Genomic DNA, 16,273 nt, shown 5'->3' with positions numbered 1-16,273 from the left:
CTATGATCTGCCATGCACTCCAGCCTGAGCAACAGAATGAGACCCTGACTAAAAAAAAAAAAATTGTTTTCCTTTGGTTCCCATGATCTCACACTGATGAATCTGATTGTTTTCTCTGAGTTAGTTTGCCTCCCTCATGTTATTAGGGTAACCTGATAATAGACATGTTATCTTAGTTATGTGGTATGTAGCAGTGATCTCCTAAATGATGTGCATCAGTCATTGATACTGAGGATGATCAGAAAATACTACGACTCTTATTGATGTTTACTTTTGTAATCTACAGAAAAATGATAATACATATTAATACTTAATATTCAGATTGCCAATAGTATATATTTGGTGGGTAAATATCTTTTGGATCTGCAAAATTTTCACTGATAGTTTATATCAGGATCAAAGCAGTTTAAAGAACATTAATCTAAAAGATCAGACTTTGGCATCTCATTTCTCTAAAAGATAAGTCGTGCATGTCCACATTTCAGGCAATTTTTTTCAGTTTTAGTAAGTTTTATCCCTGATAATAAAATTCTTTTAACAGAAAACTCTTGATTGCTGTAGACCTCTGCTGTGTATTCGGTAGTCACTAGCCACATGTGGCTATTTAAGTTAATTCAAAGTAAATAAAATTAAATATCAGCTCCTCATTTGCACTAATCAGATTTCAAGGACTAAGTAGCCACATGGACAAGTGGAAGGTGATGTTCAGTTGCTGTTCACAATAGTTGATACCCCAGAATTTGGAGATGCAGTGTGGATACACAATTTCATCATCTCAGAAAGTGTTACTGGATTGTGAGGCCGCAGACTTTTCTTGCTCAGCAATCTTAGTCTCCACATGTTAGTCTCTTCATGCATCAGGTAGCATCTATAAAACATGCCAAAAGGAAATAGGCTATCTCTAAAAGTGTCCCAAACTTTTTGTCTTGTATATTAGCTTATCAGCATACTTGGAGCCTCTAGCCTTAATAAGGACTTGATATAAATGTGTATCAGGAGAAAGCCTATCTTTTTCTGGAGGAATTATTCCCTTTTCATTTGAATCTGTGTTTGCTTTATCTTGGGCTCCTGAAAACTGATACTTTGCATTTAACAGCAGCATATGCCCAGGATGAATGAAAATACATCTTCTGATACAGAGCTTGAGGTTACAGAATATCTTAAATTGTTCCAGGAACTGTTGTTATCATTTAAGTCCAATAGTAAGGTTTCACCCTACCAGAATACACTTTTTTTTTTTTTTTAAACTGTCTGGACTTTTGCTGATTACATTGTCCAGAATGTGGAGTATCACATTTGAGAAGAGGATTGTATCCTAGCCATAACATAGATACAAGGGTAACTACATTCATGCTGAGAAAGATTAAGGAATGATAGTTCATTTGAGTGAGTGGTTGGGGCCAAACATGATAGAGAATAGTCCAGGAACACATTTACTGTAAATGGTAGATTAGATGATGTTCTCTGATTAATTATGTTTGAACTCTGTGAATTACTAAATCACTCAAACTGCTTATTTGTATTATTAGATGCACATTTAAGTTTATGTAAGCATTACATGTCTTTAGTGGTGATCACTATTTTATCAGTTCCTCTGTCTTTCTTTATACCAAGTATGAGTCGTAAACCCAGTGTGAATTTGCCAAGAGATTGGCATACTATTTGTATATATGCTTTTCTTTCAAATAATGTGGATTTCCAATGCCCACCATCATTGATTCTGAATAAAATGTGGGAGTACGTAGATTCGGTCTTTCTAACAGTTTCCCAGTTGGTTTTGATAAACTTGAACATCCCTACCGTCACCCCTTGTAGGAAATCACTGGTGTAATGTATGATATTAACATCTTCACCAATTACTCTTATAGGTGGAACAATCTAAAGTTTTAATCAAAGAAGGTGGTGTTCAGTTGCTGCTCACAATAGTTGATACCCCAGGATTTGGAGATGCAGTGGATAATAGTAATTGGTAAGAAGAGTTTGTCCTCACAACTTTGCAGTGCATTTGGGGTACTAGGGTTAAACTTTTTCTTCTTAACATTTTTAAACTTCTCATCTTAGCAAAGGTCACCAAACTTCAAGTGACATGACTTGGGTTTGTATACCAACTTTGCCACTTATCTGACAAAGTTGTTTAACTTCTTTGAACCCATTTACTTTTCTATAAAATGGAAATAATACCTATCATAAAATTGTTTTTAAGACATATTATAAAATAACATAGCTAAATAGAAGAATTCTCATTATTGTAAGAAATTTAAAACTGTTTGCTTTAATTTTATCCATTTGTATAAATTCTATCTCAATCCTAATTTAAACCTGATATTTAGACCTTCAGTTTTTCTGTAAGTCCTAAGTGAAGAAAACAACTATGAAATTTTAGTCTGAAGTGCTTATCTTAGTATTTTATAAATAATACTTTTATTTTTGTTTGAATTCACATTGTTTTTGAGGTAATTTTCTGTCAACTCTTAAAACTCATAAGTTCATCATGAAGTTTTTTTATTATTTAAAGTAATCTCATTTGAAATTTAAAACTGAATATAATTGTTTTCATATTATGAAGTGTGTTATTAATACACTTATTAGTGCAAAAATATGCTAATAATTTAGATGTGTTTTGACGATAAATAGTTTATTTTCTTTCACTTGGAAAGTTTTAAAATAATAAAGATTTATTCAACATAATTTATATTTTTGAATCTTTGTATGGAATAACTTGACATACCTTCTACTGGTAAATTCATTTTGCCCATTTGAAAATACTGATTATTGTCCTTTAACAGTCATCCGTTAATTCATATGTAGAATTGCAACTTGTTTGTTTATTTGCATTCTATAGCTGGCAGCCTGTTATCGACTACATTGATAGTAAATTTGAGGACTACTTAAATGCAGAATCACGAGTGAACAGACGTCAGATGCCTGATAACAGGGTGCAATGTTGTTTATACTTCATTGCTCCTTCAGGACATGGGTCAGTACCTTGATACTTCTAATTCCTTTTTTTTGTTGTTGCTTACTGTTACCTTTATGTGCATATTTTAGTAATCTTTAAGTTTGTGAAGTACATACAACTATACCCATTATGAAGTACTAAATTTCCTGTAGAAATGTCTTAGTTGAAAGCCTTTTTAAATCCTATATAAGCTAACAGTGATTTTACTCCTTAGTTCTTCATTCATAAGGATTTTCCCTTCTTCATGGAAATAAAGTATTGCCATCATGGTTTGAGGTCTCAATGTGGCAAATTTAGCTTTCATGTTAACCACTCTGCTACTCATTGAACTACCAATAAAGAGAAGCAGCCATACCGGTTAGATTTCAGAATAAATCCAAAGATGCTATTTATTATAAGTCTCATAAGAGATGGTTATCAAAAACACTTGCATGCCAGTGTTTCCTTGTGCCATTTCTTTCTACAATAAATCTATTTGGCTTCTGTTTCACTTTAACTGTCATAGACATGTTGTTTAGGTATCATATTGTTATTACTAAGCTTTTATTAGGATTTAAGACCTAAGAATCTAGACTTTAACCTGATCTGATTGTTCTGTTTGTTATAGTTAGCCTGTACTCCCTTTTTTTGTTCTTTGTAATTCCCCTGTCGTTTTGAGTACATATATGTGTCGTTGACAACTGCACATTTTTCCAGTTATTCTTCCTCAGTCTTTTCCTTTGGATAAGTAACTCAGCATATATAATTCGGCCACCTGATGATTGTAACTCCACCATCTCTCCACCAAAAGAACTGTAGTAGCATCAGGCTAAATAGCATTAAGTTGTCTAACACTCACATTACAGTAGTGTAAACCAATTCCTTCAAGTATACCTTTCTCTTCTATTTTTGGCTTCTTGTTCTCTTTTATTTTTTTAAAGATAGGTCAGTGCCCATTATCACTCTCAATGGATAAGGGAGCCTTAATTACATACTTATATTTTTGTACTGTCAGATTGCAGTGGGGTAAAAATGTTTCTTCTTTTATGTCTAATATTCTTTTACAGTGTTCTCAGTTTACATATTTAAATCACTAAACTGACTCTTTGACTTAGGCTCAAAAAAAGTAATCTCAAAAGTACAATACACTGTATAACCTTTTATGAGTATTTGTGTAGCTGCTTGAATTTATATTTTTAAATCATTCTCGTTTAACTTGTCAGGGCCTTTTCGTGTAAGCCAGCAGAGTGAAATCTTAACTTGCAGTTAAGTCAATAAAATTTGTCAGCTTATAACCAATTTTATTATTTTAGATCTTCTGGACTCTGTCCAAGTTGAGTAATTCTCATGAAATTACATTCCTCCCATCCCCTTGGGGAAAATTTTATTTCTTAAAATTGCATGGGAAATGAGAGTTTTTTTAAAAGAATACATTTTTATATTCAAGTGATATGTAGTGGCTTTGTGCCGTTTCTTGTCACAAGGAGTAAGATGTTTAAAATTGCTATTTCCTATATATAAAAATATACCTTTGAACAATTTCTCAGTTTATTTTTAGAAATGGAGCAAAGTTTTGCCCATTGGTACATGATATTGTGGATTAAGTGAAGGAATATGACACAGAATTTTATGTATAGAGTTCCAGATACCCTGCTCACTACAGACTGAAATTCCATGCACTCTAATAGATGAATCAGAGCCTTTCCATCTTGTCTGGGTAGTCCCTAGGTTCCCTTTTTAGAGGGATTTGTTTTTACAGTAATTATAAATTGGTCCAACAGTGTACTTTCAGTGCCTCCTACCTCCCTCTACCAAGTATGAACTGCATGCATGGCTAATTTGTGATTTCAGCTATTATTGCCTCATGTGCATTGTTCAGTATTTTGTAATTGTTATTAAAATAAAAAACTGACTTGGAACATGAATTTTAAAATGGTGTTTTATCCTTCTAGCTTTGATTACCACTTTTAGAAAAAATGGTGTCATCCAGTGAGTTTTATACAGAAGGATTTTTTCTCTTACACATACATACATACATACATACATACATACATACATACATACATACAAAAAAATTTGTCATTTGCCCTGTACTTGTTTATTATGCTGTAGACTTTGAGGTTAAATAGTCTTTTCTCTTTAGTATGGGCTTATATTCTAGAAATGATAAAGGATTTTCTATTGCTTAAAAACAAGATTTGAAAACTAAATTTGTTGGTGAAGAGACCAGCCAATATAAAACTAAATGGACAGAGGAAAAAATTCAACCAGAATGTAATATACACGTGAACTAAATGTTTTCTGTTGCTGACATTTTGTAGGCTTCTGAAATTTAATGGGACTTTTACAAGGTTTACCTTTTTTCCTAAAGTTTAATTTTTAAACTGACTTAAATGTTCTTTGACCCTTTGGTTATATTTAAGAAGTTGACTTCCCTAATTTCCTCGTCATGTTTATTTTTAAATATCTTTCTCTCTGAAAGTTGAGATATTATAATAAATATTCAACAAGCATTGTTTTGTGTTTAAATATAAAATCTTTTTATGTGGATTTTAATACTTTATATTAAATGACCTTAAGATTTATTACAATTTTAGATTAACTGAACTCTGCTTTTTTGTCACTGGATTAATAAGCAGGCTTGTATCTGATGTAATAGTTTAATAAGGTAGTGGCAATTTAAATTTGTCATGAGTATAAATTGAAAAACCATAACAATTTAGAAATCTGAGATTGAATATTACATGGCATTTATATTTAGTGTTTTATGTAATGATTAATGAGAATAAGCAAAACTTAAATTTTTTTAAAAAATGGATAGGTTCAGGCCAGATGCAGTGGCTTATGCCTGTATTCCCAGCACTTTGGGGACCAAGGCAGTAGGATTGCTTGAGGCCACAGACTAGGCAACATGGTGAGATCCTATCTCTACAAAAAATTAAAAAATCAGTTGGGGCTGGGCACAGTGACTCACGCCTGTAATCCTAGCACTTTGAGAGGCTGAGGCAGGTGCATCACCTGAGGTCAGGAGTTCAAGACCAGCCTGGCCAACATGGTGAAACCTCGTCTCTACTAAAAATGCAAAAATTAGCCGGGCTTGGTGGTGGATGCCTGTAATCCCAGCTACTTAGGAGGCTGAGGCAGGAGAATTGCTTGAACCTGGGATGCAGAGGTTGCAGTGAGCCAAGATTGTGCCACTGTACTCCAGACTGGGCAATAAGAATGAAACTAAAAAACAAACAAACAAAAAATTAGTTGGGCATGGGAGTGCACTCCTTTAGTCCTAGCTACTCAGGAGTCAAAGTGGAAGTGAGGCTCTGGTGAGCTATGACTGCACCACTGCACTCCAGCCTGGGTGACAGAGCAAGACCCTGTCAAAAACATAAATAAAAATGGATAGGTTCTTTTAGTTAACACTAGTGAGGCAAGAACACAGTTTACAGATCATATAAACAGTGTTATTCCATCTACACACTTTTTTCATTGTGCTCCCTATTCTCTGAATGCCAGTGTCAATTTTCAGGGGATTTAAGACAAGGAGAATTAGAATAGGAGGCAGCTATCTTAATTCTCCATGTTTGCTTTCTCCCCCTCACTGTCTCTGTTTTTCTGCCTCTCAGCCCTTACTACCACAGGAAAGTATATACAGTAATCTTTGTTAGTAAAAGGACTGGACTATCTTATTAGTCTTAGGGCCCTAATCCCCCCAATTTTAATATATATGTTTCTCTTTCTTCATTTTAAAATGTCAGTCAATTCAATTATTAGTCAGTATTAGTTTATAAAATTATTAACAGAATGAGACCTTTATTTCATTTTTTCTCATGTTTTTATAAAAGTTAAGGAATAGTACTTTAGAATGGTAGTCCTTTGCAAAATATTTCTAGTATCTTCATTTATTCTTGTGAAACATTGAATTTTAGTCCACGGTATATTCTAGATTTGAGGACTTTGGTTTGCATTTAGAATTACTAAAGGACATAAGGAAAATCACAGCAGCTTACTTTTTTTGTCAACAAATATTTGGGCACCTTCTCGAGTGTTAGATACCCTGCTGGGTGCTGAGGATACAGATGAATTGAGATAAGGCCCTTACTGTAGAGGGTATTTCAGTGAGAAGACAGGAGAAACAAATACCGATGCTCCTCGACTTGGGACAGGGTAACATAAACCCATCATAAGTTGAAGATACGTTTAATACACCTTGCCTACTAAACATTATAGAGTAGCCTACATTTGGGCAAAATCTAACATAAAACCTATTTTGTAAGAATGTGTTGAATATCTCATGTAATTTATTGAATACTGACAGTGAAAAAAACAATGGTTGTATGGTTTCTATTCTGTGTGTATTGCTTGCACACTATCAGAAAGTTGAAAAATTGTTAAGTGGAACCGTAGTGAGGAACCATCTGTATGTAGGCAGGCAGTTACTGTACAGCGTATTAAGTGTTGTGACCACATAGAAATATGCCTAGTCTTAGGTTAGAGAAGGATTCCCAGTGAAAATTGGATTGTAAGCCAGTGTCCTAAAGGACGAATAGGAATTAGCGAGGCCAAGGAGAAGAAGGATGAGAATGGAGGGTGTTCCAGCCAAGGTAGTAGCCTGTGGCCAGATGTCAAAGTATGGTGCTTTCAAGGAATTGTAAGAAATTCAAAAAGGCTGACGCATTGGAAGTAGGAGGCAAAAGAAAGGCCAGGCATGCTAAGAGTTGAGGTTAGCTTGAGAGTCTATGTCTTCATAAGCTTTGTAGGCCGTTCTAGTTAAGGCATCTGGCCTTTAATAAGATTTTTGGTCAGGTCATAACTCAATAAGATTTGGATTTAGAAAGACCACTCTGACTTCAGTATGGATGGTTTGTAGTATAGTTATTCATTCCAAAGGTCTTGGTGGCCTAAAGTAATGGAAATGGAGATATACGTACGTACGTACATACATACATACACACACACGCACACACATACACATGTCTATACACATACTATATATATGGGAATAGGATTAGAGGAGGGGAGGAATCATAGGTTTCACACTTGAGTAATTGGGAAGATTATAGTGCCATTCACTGAGATAGGAAGCATAGAAGAGGGAAAATGGGGGTTCAGATGAGCTTTTGATTTTAAGGAGCCCATGGAACACCCAGGTATCATATCTACTGGGTAAACACAAATCTGGAACTTAACAGTGAGATGTGAGCTGTATATGAAGATTTGGAAGTCAGTTGACCAATTGAAGATAATTGAAATCTATTGTAGTCATAATAATTGTACTGAATGTAGAGTAAGAAGAGAAAGCCTGGTATGAAATTCTAAAGAATGTACCTCTTAAGGGACTAGCTTACTAAGAGGATCCTGAAAAGTATCGTAAGGAAGAAGAGGAGCTTGTGAGAGAATAAGTAATGGTAAGCACCATGATAGAAGTATTTAGTCATCTTCTTGAAAGTACGGAGGCAAACTGGAGGTAGCAGCCAGATTGTAATGAATAAAAGGGATGTTGAAGATTATCTTGTGAGCATCTTGTCAGAGAAAGATAGTTGGTAGCAAGAACTGAATGTGGAGTTGAAAGAGGGCTACCATTTTTCATTTTTAAAAAATCCTCCAGCTTGGGCAACCTGGTGAGACCTTGTGTCTACAAAAAATACAAAAATTAGTCAGGCATGGTGGTGTGCACCTGTAGTCCCAGCTACTCAGGAGGCTGAGGTGGGAGGATCTCCTGAGCCTGGGAGGTGGGTTGCAGTGAGCTGAGATTATACCACTGCACTCCACCCAGAGCAACAGCGTGAGACCCCGTCTTAAAAAATTAAATAAAAAAATAAAATTTTAAAACCTTGTAAATTTTGAATAATAAATATAGAGATAATTCTAGGAAATTCTATTAGGAGCCTTTCTGGTTTTTCCAATTCCTCTTTAGGGCCAAAACCCTGTGACCAGGGTTCAAGGGCAGGAGTCAAAGCCTTAGCCACTCCAATGCTTCTTGAAGTCCTGTTCTACCTAACTTTTGCTGGCCTAATACATCTTCAGAGTGTTTCTGATAAGTAAGTAAAGTAGTTACATTGTATTTAACTAGCACTGGGGATGTGAAGAATCTTGTTCTCCCAAACTGATGAATTCAGTCATATTAAATACTGTGTATTTCAGACTTAAACCATTGGATATTGAGTTTATGAAGCGTTTGCATGAAAAAGTGAATATCATCCCACTTATTGCCAAAGCAGACACACTCACACCAGAGGAATGCCAACAGTTTAAAAAACAGGTGAGCAGGATGGGTTAACCCAGGTTTCTTATACCATTCTCATAATTTGCAGTTTTTACTATTTTTAGTATAATGTATTGCAATCCATTCCTCTTACTGCTTTACTGTATTGTCATTTATACTGTGTTAAAAATAACTCTTGAATCTTCTGCCTTTGTCAGTTTTTAAATATGACTGTTTTAAGTGTTCTTTAATAATACCCCCACACAGACAATTTCTCCCCATACTCTTTAGAATTATTCTTTCCTCTCCCTTCCCCTCCCCTCTCCTCCCCTCCCCTCAAATTATTTTTTTAGAATGAATTCCCAGGAAGAGGATTATTCTTTCAAAGGCTATGATTGTTTTTTATGGGTCTTTATCTCCCCACTCCCGATTTTGTCATGGTGCTTTCCCAATAAAACAAATTTGTTTTCTAAAGTCTACATCTGGTTCACTGTGACTTTGCCAGCATTGTTATTTTTATTTTGAAAACTTTTTTGGAATGAAGTGGTACCTAATCATTTCTTTGTCTTTTCCTTTTACTTTCCAGAAAGGCTGAACATTTTAAAAACAAAGCTGTTTTTTCCCCCTTTTTGTAAACATCTGTTCAAATCCTTTGTCTTTTTGACCAGTAGTACTTGGTATTACCCGTATTTATTGATATGGGTTCTTTTTATTCTGAGTATTTAGTTCTCTCTCATTTTCACAATATTTTTTCTGTTTTCTCTTTTGCTGCTTATATCCTAATTTTGTTTTCAGTGCACTTTATGGGATATTTATAGTTTAAGTTATTGTTCAAACCTATGACCCTAAGATTAAGAGTCTCATGCTGTATAAACTAGCTGGAAGACCACAAAACTGTTTTTCTAGACTCATGTCTAGTTGTCTCAATAATATTGAGTTACACAGTCACACATATTTCTAATTTGTGTCTTGTTCATTATATATTACATTTTATGAAATATAGGGTCAATTCTGGAACCTTTCTCTATTGCAGTAGTCTTTATTTTTGGCCAGTAGTATATTGTTTAAACCACAGCAACTTTGTATAACATTTAAAAATAGATTGTAATTATCTCTATTGTCCATATAGTCCTATTGTAACAAAATATTTTGTTTTTCACCTTTTTCAGTATGAATTTCAGAATACCTTGAAACCTGTTATAAAAAGCCTGTTAAAATTTACTTTGAAGTTGTGCTAAATTCATACTAATTTTCAGAAAGTTTTAGTACATTGTTTTTACTGTATCTAGTATTTTTCTGTTTTACACTTACCCATTCCCATTTTTATTTTGTAATGTGCTATTTCTAAGTTTCAAATACTAGTATATAATGCATTTCTCTTCATTTATTATGTATTTCGATTTGGATTTTTACTGATAAAAAAGATGAATATGAAGTGACCTCTTCTTTCAAATTGGTCACATTCTGGTGGTTGTACTGAGGTCATTTTAATATACAACCTCTGACTAAAACCACTGCTTTTAGTGCTAGCTGCTATTATTCGTTTTTCTCTTCATCATGTATTTGCAATTCCTCGTTTATTCTTTTTTTTTAAATTTAGGTACATAGCCTAATTGTAAAAGATGTGTGGTCTTATTTTCTTTCAGTGACAATTTTACTTCTGTTTACTTCTGTCTAGTATAGTAACCATGTAACATAGTTTGTTCAGGGTCCTTTTATAACTGCTGGGAACCTTTGCCATGAAAATTGTACCAAAATATAAGTATAGGTAGGGAAGATAGGTTTAGTATATTAGCCATTGGTTTGTTATGGGTTCAAATAAGGATAGGTAGTTGAAAATTATTTGGATGTCTGTATTCTGTTTAGAATTTGGCGTGATTTTGGACATGATAATTTAATTTGACTGATGTTATTAATAAGTTGTCTTCTTTAGTTTTCTTCATTTTCCTTATTAATTCTTGAGCTTCTTAATTTCTAAGGTGTGTTTTCTCCTTGTGTCCTTCCCTAATCTTATACCTGTTGCTCCTCAGTTTGTGTGTATATACATGTACATGCAAGAATTTTTCTGATGAATGTGCAGGGAGCAGTGCTGTACTTAGTTTTACCTTACTTTTGCCAGATTCTACTAAAAATTTTAGGTGAGTTTAGCCCTGTTTATTCAACTAAATAAGATACTTGGGAGTTTGTGTCTAAAGGAAGAATCTCAGTCATTGTAAATAAATGACCTAAGGTCATTACTGTGGAAATCAATCAGAGAAATCCCTTTCTGGAGTTTTACATCTTTTTTTGGAACTCTTGATATGATAGCTATATGACTTTAACACTTCTGAAGTAATTGGATTTGGTATTTATATATCAACTTTACAGTTAAAAAAAAAAAAAAGACTAGCATAGTACTTTTAGATTACAACTTTGCATCATTAAAAACAGTAAAGGATCTGGAACCAAGGACCCTTATAGGAATCTAAGAAGCATGTAATAAACATAAGACTAACGTACTAATTATATATGGTGCTCTTTTGCTGACTGCTTCTTCCATTTTAGATAATGAAAGAAATCCAAGAACATAAAATTAAAATATATGAATTTCCAGAAACAGACGATGAAGAAGAAAATAAACTTGTTAAAAAGATAAAGGTAGGTTCATCCCTGTACATACACTAAAGTAATCTGAGGCCTTAAAAACATACTACAGCGTCTGCAGGAAAGATCAAAAGTATCAGTGTTTTAAGTAGTTGGCTTACAAAAATGCCTAGGGAGATTTAATGTTGAATTCAACTTTATAGTTAACTTTGAAGATTAGCTAGTGTATCTAATAAGGAATTGTATAAACTACCGAGGCGAATAACACAATTCTTATTTCAAATTGTTTTTAATTAAGTGGCTTTCATATTATGTAATTTTTTTCCCTCTTAAAAAACAAGTGATGAGAAAGGAGAGAATTCATTCTGTTATGTTTTAATTGCCAGACAAAAATGTATTTATTTTGTCTGTATAAAAGCCAACCAAAATTACAGCTAGATAGGAGGAATAAGTTCTAGCGTTCTGTAGCATTGTAGGGTGACTGTAGTTAACAGTAATTTAGTCTATATTTTCAGATAGCTAGAAGAGAGGATTATGAGTGTTCCCAATACAGAAAAATAAGTTTGTGTTGACAAATATGCTAATTACCCTGATTCGATCATTACATATTTGTATACAGGTATCAGAATACCATACTGTACCCCACAAATATGTACAATTATGTTTCAATTAAAAATAATAAAAACCAACCAAAAAGTAACATCAACATATTTTCTGTATTTTATCTCATGATTTTCTACATAGTTTGGCCCTAAAAATGGTGTACTGAATAATGGCATTATGTAGGCAAATATCTTGGAATAATGAAATTGTTATACATCGCCAGTGAAGAATTTCTGCAGTTGTATAAAATAGCTGCTTAGATATTTCCGGGAGCCACAAAATTGTGAAGGGCTATACATAGATGAATACAAATCCAGTCGCCAGGATTTGAAGTTCAGAAGTTAGAGCTTAGCAAATAGACTATTACCTGCTTTAGGTACTGTTGTAGTTGGTTTGTGATCAAGTATGTAGGCTAGTCATTAGCCCACTTTTTTTTCCCCAAATGCCAATGTATTTTTTACCTTTTATCCCCCCCAAGTATGAGACAACTTTCTGTAGTGATTTTTAGTAAATAATTTGACCAAGTATATGCTTGAATATTCTTAACATTAAAGAGAAAATTTAATTTTATTTATTGTTTACCTTGGTGGTAATACCATGTGATGGCAGTTTACCAAATATTTGTTAAATGGCCTTAAAAACTAATACAGAAACTATCAAAAGTAATTTTTTTTTGTGGCTAATCTGTTGAGTAATGTAACTTTTTTTATACTTGAATTTGTGAGGACTACAGAGATGTATTTGAACAAGAATACTTTGTTTTATAGGACCGTTTACCTCTTGCTGTGGTAGGTAGTAATACTATCATTGAAGTGAATGGCAAAAGGGTCAGAGGAAGGCAGTATCCTTGGGGTGTTGCTGAAGGTAAGATTTTCTTCAGTGAATGACTTTCTGTAAGATCTCAAAACTGATTAAAAATTTGTATTTATAGTAAGTAGTACAATATGCATATTGTATTGATATAGTCTAGATTTTCAAGGATAGTGCTGATTTCAGGTTCTTGCAGTCTCATTTTCCCTTAAATACGCTGATATTTTTCAAACCTGTATCCTACTAAGTCAGGCAAGTATGTGTTCAGTCCTAAAGTTGTAGTACAGGTTGAACATTCTAGAATATTCAAAATGTGAATTGCTTGGAAATCTAAAACGTTGGCCGGGTGTGGTGGCTCACGCCTATAATCCCAACACTTTGGGATGCTGAGGCGGGTGGATCACCTGAGGTCGGGAGTTCGAGGCCAGCCTGACCAACACAGAGGTACCCCGTCTCTACTAAAAATACAAAAATTAGCCGGACATGGTGGCGTGTGCCTGTAATCCCAGCTACTCGGGAGGCTGAGGCAGGAGAATCACTTGAACCCGGGAGACGGAGGTTGCAGTAAACTGAGAGCATGCCATTGCACTCCAGCCTGGGCAACAAGAGTGAAACTCCGTCTCAAAGGAAAAAAGAAAGAAAGAAAGAAAGAAATCTAAAACGTTTTGAGCACTGACATGCTGCTCAAAGGAAGCACTCACTGGAGCATTCTGAATTTTGGATTTTTGGATTAAGGATGCTCGACCAGTAAGTATGACACAGATATTCCAAAATTCCAAAAAAATGCAAAACACTTCTGGTCCTAAGCATTTAAAATAAGAGGTACTCAACTTGCCCCTCCTTGGCTGTCCCTGACTGGCATTCCTGTCTCATCATTAAGATTATTTCTGTTTTCTTATTTGAAAACATACCTAAAATTCAGGGGTTCTTTACCTGGGGCCCAAAGTTTGCTCCCAGGGAATCTAATGAACCTCCTGGAATCCAACATTTTGGAGAGAAGGCCAGTCACTTTTATCAGAATGTCAGATGGTCATGGACCCTCAAGAATGATTGAAGAAATTTGTAAGCCCAGTTAAAACTTTCACAGTCTTTCCTCAGTGTAAAAGTTGCCCTTTTTGATACCGCATATGTAGAGTAAAAAAATTTTCATTAATAAGAGATCCTCTTTACTAGTTTTGTAAGGAGTTTTTTGTTTTGTTTTTTAACTTGCTATCTTAAATTATTGAGGTTGTTAAGTAAGGAGTTTTAAATACCAATAAAATCTTAGTTATAACACCAAACCTCAGAAGTCCTTCCTCTTGGCAATAGGTTTATTGTATTGGTTTAATCTGATATTTAATCTTCTGTATTACAGTAAGCTGAAACCAAAATTTGAGACATGATTGTTTTATCTGTTTGTTGCTATTATTTTTGAACTTTGTTTTGTTTTTTTTTTTTTTAAGAGACGAGGGCTTGCTATGTTGCCCAACTGGCCTCAAATTCCTGAGCTCAAAGTGATCCTCCCACGTTATGCTCCTCCCACATCACGTCACCATAAGCACACACCACTGCCCCTGGTTTATTTTGAACAGTTCTTTAATTTTTAGGATATTGTTTCAAGTTACTGTCCTTATTGGCAATTTTCCCATTAGTGACCCCTGTACCTTGTTCCCAGCTGGCTCCATCATGCCCAGGCAACTTTCAATTGCTGAGCTGAGGCTTTAGAACTTACATATCCCTTAAACATACGCACTGGAGAAACTGATTTGCATCTCTCTTGTAGTTTACCTGTCTACTCCCAAGTAATATTCCTATTTGTGATACATTCTTTAAAAATAAAAGTAAAGAACCTTAAAGTTCTTGGCTCCCTTTTTCATTTTGCTTACCTTAAGATTTTTTCTAAAGTGATTCTCCCTTCACTCACCCCACTGAATTTTTTAAATGTATTATAGAATAAATATATTTTTTACCAATAATAAGAAAATACATGATTTCCCCTTTCAAAATTTCAAAGTTGTTTCTGGAGAGCTCATTTGTTAGATTTACATATCTATTTCTGAGGATTAAACTACAATAAGACAATAATAAAGTACACTTCTCTGTCATGCCCTTACATTAGTACTGTGTTAGTGTTAAATCTCAAAAAAATTGATCTGTTTTGCATTTCCTCTCCTTGTTTTACACCCCAAGGTCCTGTGAAATATTTTTTGAAGAGACTAGGTTTAGTGGAAATATAATAAATGCAGTCTATTTTTTTCTTACAGTTGAAAATGGTGAACATTGTGATTTTACAATCCTAAGAAATATGTTGATAAGGTAAGTGCAAGCAATGATGGAAATAGCTTAAGATTTTCTTTCCCTAGGTAAGAATTGGACAGATTTGCTTTTTGCCTTCTATAAATATAGCTAATTTAAATTTCTATATTCAGTCTAGCAATGAAGTAAGCACTACATGTAGATGATTCTTTCTCCAAGGTTTTGAAGTCATGAGCAAGTTACGAAATAATTTGTTTAGGGATACATAGGAAAATTAGTCTCTTTACTTTATCATTATACTTTGTGTTGAGGTTTATTACTGAAATAACTATGGAAAGTGAAATAGAAGAGGCTCTTTTTTCTTAATGTGAAGAACTTGTGAAAACTATATAAGGGAAGGCTAGTTTTTGAGTCAAAAGCTAGAATTTGAATGTTTAAAAGGTGCACATCCTGATAGCTGGTGAGTAGGCCACATTTTATGTACTGGAACACAGTGAACAAAACCCATCTTCCCACCAGGTGAGAAAAAGAAATCCCTAAATTGTGTCTTGCACACCTGCTGAAAGAGAAGGAAAGCCTATGGGAGCAAGACATTGAGGCCATCCTGATTAGAGGACCAGGACTAGTAAAGAGGATCTCTTACTAATGAATTAGAAAAGCAGCAGCAGAGAGGAAATCGTGAAGAAAAAGTGTAATAGGACTAGAGATGTTAGTAGACAAGGAACAGAAGGGGCATCAAAATGATCCTCAGTGTTTTCATGTTGAGACACACTCCTTCCTCTCCCTACCTCACTCCGCATTTCCCACTTCTGTCTCTTGCTTCTCTACGCCTTTACCACGTACTCTCTTTAACCTTCGGTTTTAGATGTCTGTCTTAAGTTGATATCCATTCATTTTCATACCCC

At 34.4% G+C, this 16,273-nt stretch overlaps 1 protein-coding gene across 4 annotated transcripts in view; it reads left to right on the top strand.

Moving 5' to 3' along the window:
* The window catches only part of SEPT7 (septin 7), a 120,051-nt gene that overhangs the window by 85,118 nt on the left and 18,660 nt on the right, over positions 1-16,273 (top strand). For all 4 annotated transcript variants that reach the window (XM_025380199.1, XM_025380200.1, XM_025380198.1 and 1 more), the window contains 6 exons: positions 1,869-1,969; positions 2,843-2,977; positions 9,077-9,194; positions 11,682-11,774; positions 13,091-13,187; positions 15,377-15,428. In XM_025380199.1, the coding sequence (XP_025235984.1) occupies positions 1,869-1,969; positions 2,843-2,977; positions 9,077-9,194; positions 11,682-11,774; positions 13,091-13,187; positions 15,377-15,428 (596 nt within the window). The remainder of the gene's footprint in view (positions 1-1,868; positions 1,970-2,842; positions 2,978-9,076; positions 9,195-11,681; positions 11,775-13,090; positions 13,188-15,376; positions 15,429-16,273) is intronic.

This window comes from Theropithecus gelada, chromosome 3 (genome assembly GCF_003255815.1).
Source record: "Theropithecus gelada isolate Dixy chromosome 3, Tgel_1.0, whole genome shotgun sequence".
Taxonomy (NCBI): Eukaryota; Metazoa; Chordata; class Mammalia; order Primates; family Cercopithecidae; genus Theropithecus; species Theropithecus gelada.
The sequence above is the reverse complement of the archived record's forward strand: the minus strand, read 5'-3'. Positions and strand labels throughout refer to the sequence as shown.